The sequence below is a fragment of the Pristiophorus japonicus genome, chromosome 12, assembly GCF_044704955.1.
Source record: "Pristiophorus japonicus isolate sPriJap1 chromosome 12, sPriJap1.hap1, whole genome shotgun sequence".
Classification (NCBI taxonomy): domain Eukaryota; kingdom Metazoa; phylum Chordata; class Chondrichthyes; family Pristiophoridae; genus Pristiophorus; species Pristiophorus japonicus.
Window position 1 is genome coordinate 107,763,422 of NC_091988.1, and position 5,926 is coordinate 107,769,347.

At 45.3% G+C, this 5,926-nt stretch overlaps 1 protein-coding gene across 1 annotated transcript in view; it reads left to right on the forward strand.

Moving 5' to 3' along the window:
• Positions 1–1,282: 1,282 nt before the first annotated feature.
• LOC139276832 (nuclear receptor subfamily 2 group C member 2-like) overlaps positions 1,283–5,926 on the forward strand; it is a 150,391-nt gene continuing 145,747 nt past the window's right edge. The window contains exon 1 of the mRNA XM_070894831.1: positions 1,283–1,425. Within this exon, the coding sequence (XP_070750932.1) occupies positions 1,283–1,425 (143 nt within the window). The remainder of the gene's footprint in view (positions 1,426–5,926) is intronic.

The following is a 5,926-nucleotide window of genomic DNA, read 5'->3' on the forward strand; positions in this document are numbered from 1 at the left end:
ACCTGAGGAAAAGAGTGTTTGAAGACCAGGCCCTCAAATCCACCACCAAGCTCATGGTCTACAGGGCTGTAGTAATACCCGCCCTCCTGTATGGCTCAGAGACATGGATCATGTACAGTAGACACCTCACGTCGCTGGAGAAATACCACCAATGATGTCGCCGCAAGATCCTGCAGACTCCCTGGGAGGACAGAAGCACCAACATCAGCGTCCTCAACCAGGCCAACATCCCCAGCATCGAAGCACTGACCACACTCGACCAGCTCCGCTCGACAGGCCATATTGTTCGCATGCCAGACAGGAGACTCCCAAAGCAAGCGCTCTACTCGGAACTCCTTCACGGCAAATGAGCCAGAGGTGAGCAGAGGAAACGTTACAAGGACACCCTCAAAGCCTCCCTAATAAAGTGCAACATCCCCACCGACACCTGGGAGTCCTTGGCCAAAGACTGCACTAAGTGGAGGAAGTGCATCCGGGAGGACGCTGAACACCTCGAGTCTCATCGCCGAGAGCATGCAGAAACCAAGCACAGGCAATGGAAAGATCGTGCAGCAAACCTGTCCCACTCTCCCTTACCTCAACAACTGTCTGTCCCACCTGTGGCTCTCGTATTGGACTGTTCAGCCACCTAAGGACGCAGTTTAAGAGTGGAAGCAAGTCTTCCTCGATTGAGGGGGACTGCCCATGATGATGACATTCTACACATTGAATCCCTCTACAGCCCATGCACATTCCACCCTGCAATGGACTGCAATACCCATTTTCATACCAACACTCTCCATCCCACCGTGTAGTGTACAGACACATCACCCCTCACATTAATATCCACCTGACCTGCTTCCTTTAATTCTGGGCACTCCTCCCCCGCCCCACATCAACGCTCACCCTCCGCAGTCACCATCCACACCACCTGCTCCAATTCCTTCCTCTTTTTCTTGTTAACACTGACAATCTCATCCTTATCTAACAATAACTGGCATTTATTGTGCACCATAACTTAGGAAAACATGACAGGAATTAAGACAAATAAGACAAAAATTAATACTGAGCCAAGAAAAGAGGTTAGGAAGGGTGACCAAAAGCTTGTTGACAGAGATAGGTATAAAGGAAGAGAGAGAGTTCAAGGCGGAGATGTTTAGCGGTGAAATGCAAAGCTTCAGGGCCCAAATGGCTGAAGGCTCAGTTCCCAAATTATAGATCACTCACATGGATGAATATCAACTCCTTCTGCTTTTGTCAGCATCTTGACTAAAGTCTGATCTGTAGATAAGATTTCAGTAACATGCCTCGGATAATGGACAGAACAAATGTTATACTCGGCTCAACATTCACACACAACTCATCCATACTCCCGAATTCTAATCAACAAAACACAGCCACATGTCGGCAACGGCAGCAGCAATTTAAAGAAAAAGACAACACATGGTTAGATGGAGACCGGGGCAGGTTCTCCTCTAGCTGGCCGCTCAGGTGATGTTCAAAATGACACCCAATGAGTGTTATATATTATTACACAACTCTGTGTTCATAATGGGGCACCAGTGATGCAGATCCTGAAAATATTGCTTGATTTTTGCAGCATGCATTTTGTTTGTTCGTTCCAGGATGCAAGCATCGCTGGCAAGGCTGGCATTTACTGCCCATCCCGAACTGCCCTTGAGAAGGTGGTGGTGAGCTGCCTTGAACCGTTGCAGTCCGTGTGGTGAAGGTGCTCCCACAGTGCTGTTAGGGAGGGAGTTCCAGGATTTTGACCCAGCGACGATGAAGGAACGGCCGATATATTTCCAAGTCAGGACGGTGTGTGACTTGGAGGGGAACGTGGAGGTGGTGGTGTTCCCATGCACCTGCAGTCCTTGTCTTTCTAGGTGGCAGAGGTCACAGGTTTGGGAGGTGCTGCCGAAGAAGCCTTGGCGAATTGCTGCAGTGCATCTTGTAGATGGTACACACTGCAGCCACGGTGCGCTGGTGGTGGAGGGAGTGAATGTTTAAGGTGGTGGATGGGGGGCTAATCAAGCGGCTGCTTTGTCCTGGATGGTGTTGAGCCTCGAGTGTTGTTGGAGCTGCATTCATCCAGGCAAGTGGAGAGCATTCCATCACACTCCTGACTTGTGGCTTGTAGATGGTGGAAAGACTTTGGGGAGTCAGGAGGTGAGACACTCGCCGCAGAATACCCAGCCTCTGACCTGCTCTTGTAACCGTGACCACAGTATGTATGTTTTGGGGGTAGATCTGTATACACACATTCATATTATAAATATCTGTCCACCTAGCTAATGATAATACATTAAATTCAGTACCGAGGCATTTGTTTCATTGAAAAGTAAAAAGGGGGCAGAAGCAAAAGGTAGGAAGGAGAAAAGTAAGAGTGGAGGGCAGAGAAATCAAGGACAAAAATCAAAAAGGGCCACATTACAACATAATTCTAAAAGGACAAAGAGTATTAAAAAAACAAGCCTTAAGGCTCTGTGTCTCAATGCGAGGAGCATTCGTAATAAGGTGGATGAATTGACTGCGCAGATAGCAGTTAACTGATATGATGTAATTGGGATTACGGAGACATGGCTCCAGGGTAACCAAGGCTGGAAACTCAACATCCAGGGATATTCAATATTCAGGAAGGACAGACTGGAAGGAAAAGGAGGTGGTTAAAGAGGAGATTAACACATAGTAAGGAAAGACATTAGTGTGGATGATGTGGGATCTGTATGGGTAGAGTTGCAAAACACCAAAGAAAACGCTAGTGGGAGTTGTGTACAGACCACCAAACAGTAGTTGTGAGGTTGGGGACAGCATCAAACAGGAAATTAGGGACACGTGCAATAAGGGTACAGCAGTTATCATGGGTGACTTTAATCTGCATATTAATTGGGCTAACCAAACTGGTAGCAATACTGTGGAGGAGGATTTCCTGGAGTGTATAAGGAATGGTTTTCTAGACCAATATGTCGAGGAACCAACTGGAGAGCAGGCCATCCTAGACTGGGTGATGTGTAACGAGAGAAGATTAATTAACAATCTGGTCGTGCAGGGCCCCTTGGGGAAGAATGACCATAATATGGTAGAATTCTTCATTAAGATGGAGAGTGACACAGTTAATTCAGAGACTAAGGTCCTGAACTTAAAGAAAGGAAACTTCGACGGTATGAGACGTGGATAGTAACTGGAGAATGATACTTAAAGGGTTGACAGTGGATAGGCAATGGCAGACATTTAAAGATCACATGGATGAACTTCAACAATTGTACATCCCTCTTTGGTGTAAGAATAAAAAAAGGAAGGTGGCTCAACCGTGGCTAACAAGGGAAATTAGGGATCGTGTTAAATCCAAGGAAGAGGCATTATAAATTGGCCAGAAAAAGCAGCAAACCTGAGGACTGGGGGAAATTTAGAATTCAGCAGAGGAGGACAAAGGGTTTGATTAGGAGGGGGAAAATAGAGTATGAGAGGAAGCTTGCAGGGAACATAAAAACTGACTGCAAAAGCTTCTATAGATTTGTGAAGAAAAAAAATTAGTGAAGACTAATGTAGGTCCCTTGCAGTCAGAATCAGGTGAATTTATAATGGGAAACAAAGAAATGGCAGACCAATTGAACAAATACTTTGGTTCTGTTTTCACTAAGGAAGACACGAATAACCTCCTGAAAATACTAGGGGACCAAGGGTCTAGCGAGAAGGGGGAACTGAAGGAAATCCTTATTAGTCAGGAAATGGTGTTAGAGAAATTGAAGGGATTGAAGGCCGATAAATCCCCGGGGCCTGATAGTCTGCATCCCAGAGTACTTAAGGAACTGGCCCTAGAAATAGTGGATGCATTGGTGGTCATTTTCCAACATTCTATCAACTCTGGATCAGTTCCTATGGATTGGAGGGTAGAAAATGTAACCCCACTTTTTAAAAAAGTAGGGAGAGAGAAAACGGGGAATTATAGACGGGTTAGCCTGACATCGGTAGTGGGGAAAATGTTGGAATCAATTATCAAAGATGTAATAGCAGCACATTTGGAAAGCAGTGACAGGATCGGTCCAAGTCAGCATGGATTTATGAAAGGGAAATCATGCTTGACAAATCTTCTAGAATTTTTTGAGGCTGTAACTAGTAGAGTGGTTAAGGGAGAACCAGTGGATGTGGTGTATTTGGACTTTCAAAAGGCTTTTGACAAGGTCCCACACAAGAGATTGGTGTGCAAAATTAAAGCACATGGTATTGGGGGTAATGTACTTACGTGGATAGAGAACTGGTTGGCAGACAGGAAGCAGAGAGTGGGAATAAACGGGTCCTTTTCAGAATGGCAGGCAGTGACTAGTGGGGTGCCGCAGGGCTCAGTGCTGGGACCCCAGCTATTTACAATATACATCAATGATTTAGACGAAGGAATTGAATGTAATATCTCCAAGTTTGCAGATGACACTAAACTGGGTGGCAGTGTGAACTGTGAGGAAGATGCAAGGAGGCTGCAGGGTGACTTGTGGACAGGTTAGGTGAGTGGGCAAATGCATGGCAGATGCAGTGTAATGTGGATAAATGTGAGGTTATCCACTTTGGTGGCAAAAACAGGAAGGCAGATTATCTGAATGGTGACAGATTAGGAAAAGGGGAGATGTAACGAGACCTGGGTGTCAGGGTACATCAGTCATTGAAAGTTGGCATGCAGGTACTGCAGGCGGTGAAGAAGGCAAATGGTATGTTGGCCTTCATAGCTAGGGCATTTGAGTATAGGAGCAGGGAGGTCTTACTGCAATTGTACAGGGCTTTGGTGAGGCCACACCTTGAATATTGTATACAGTTTTGGTCTCCTAATCTGAGGAAGGACGTTCTTGCTATTGAGGGAGTGCAGCGAAGGTTCACCAGACTGATTCCCGGGATGGCAGGACTGACATATGAGGAAAGACAGGATCGACTGGGCTTATATTCACTGGAATTTAGACGAATGAGAGGGGATCTCAGAAACATATAAAATTCTGACGGGATTGGACAGGTTAGATGCAGGAAGAATGTTCCCGATGTTGGCGAAGTCCAGAACCAGGGGTTACAGTCTAAGGATAAAGGGTAAGCCATTTACAACCAAGATGAGGAGAAACTTCTTCACCCAGAGAATTGTGAACCTGTGGAATTCTCTACCATAGAAAGTTGTTGAGGCCAGTTCATTAGATATATTGAAAAGGGAGTTAGATATGGCCCTTACGGCTAAAGGGATCAAGGGGTATGGAGAGAGAAAGCAGGAATGGGGTACTGAAGTTGCATGATCAGCCATGATCATATTGAATGGTTATTTGTGACTTCCTTAGTGAAGACAGAACCAAAGTATTTGTTCAATTGGTCTGCCATTTCTTTGTTCCCCATTATAAATTCACCTGAATCTGACTGTAAGGGACCTACATTTGTCCTCACTAATCTTTTTCTCTTCACATATCTATAGAAGCTTTTGCAGTCAGTTTTTATGTTCCCTGCAAGCTTCCTCTCATACTCTATTTCCCCCCTCCTAATTAAACCCTTTGTCCTCTTCTGCTGAATTCTAAATTTTTCCCAGTCCTCAGGTTTGCTGCTTTTCCTGGCCAATTTATATGCCTCTTCCTTGGACTTAACACTATCCCTAATTCTCCTAGTTAGCCACGGTTGAGCCACCTTCCCCGTTTTATTTTTACACCAGAGAGGGATGTACAATTGTTGAAGTTCATCCATGTGATCTTTAAATATCTGCTATTGCCTATCCACCGTCAACCCTTTAAGTATCATTCGCCAGTCTGTCCTAGCCAATTCACGGCTCATACCATCGAAGTTACCCTTCTTTAAGTTGGCCTTTATTGAAAGGGGGATAGAGTATAAAAGCAGAGAAGTCCTGCTACAACTGTACAGGGTATTGGTGAGACCACGTCTGGAGTACTGCGTGCAGTTTTGGCCTCCGTATTTAAGGAAGGATATACTTGCA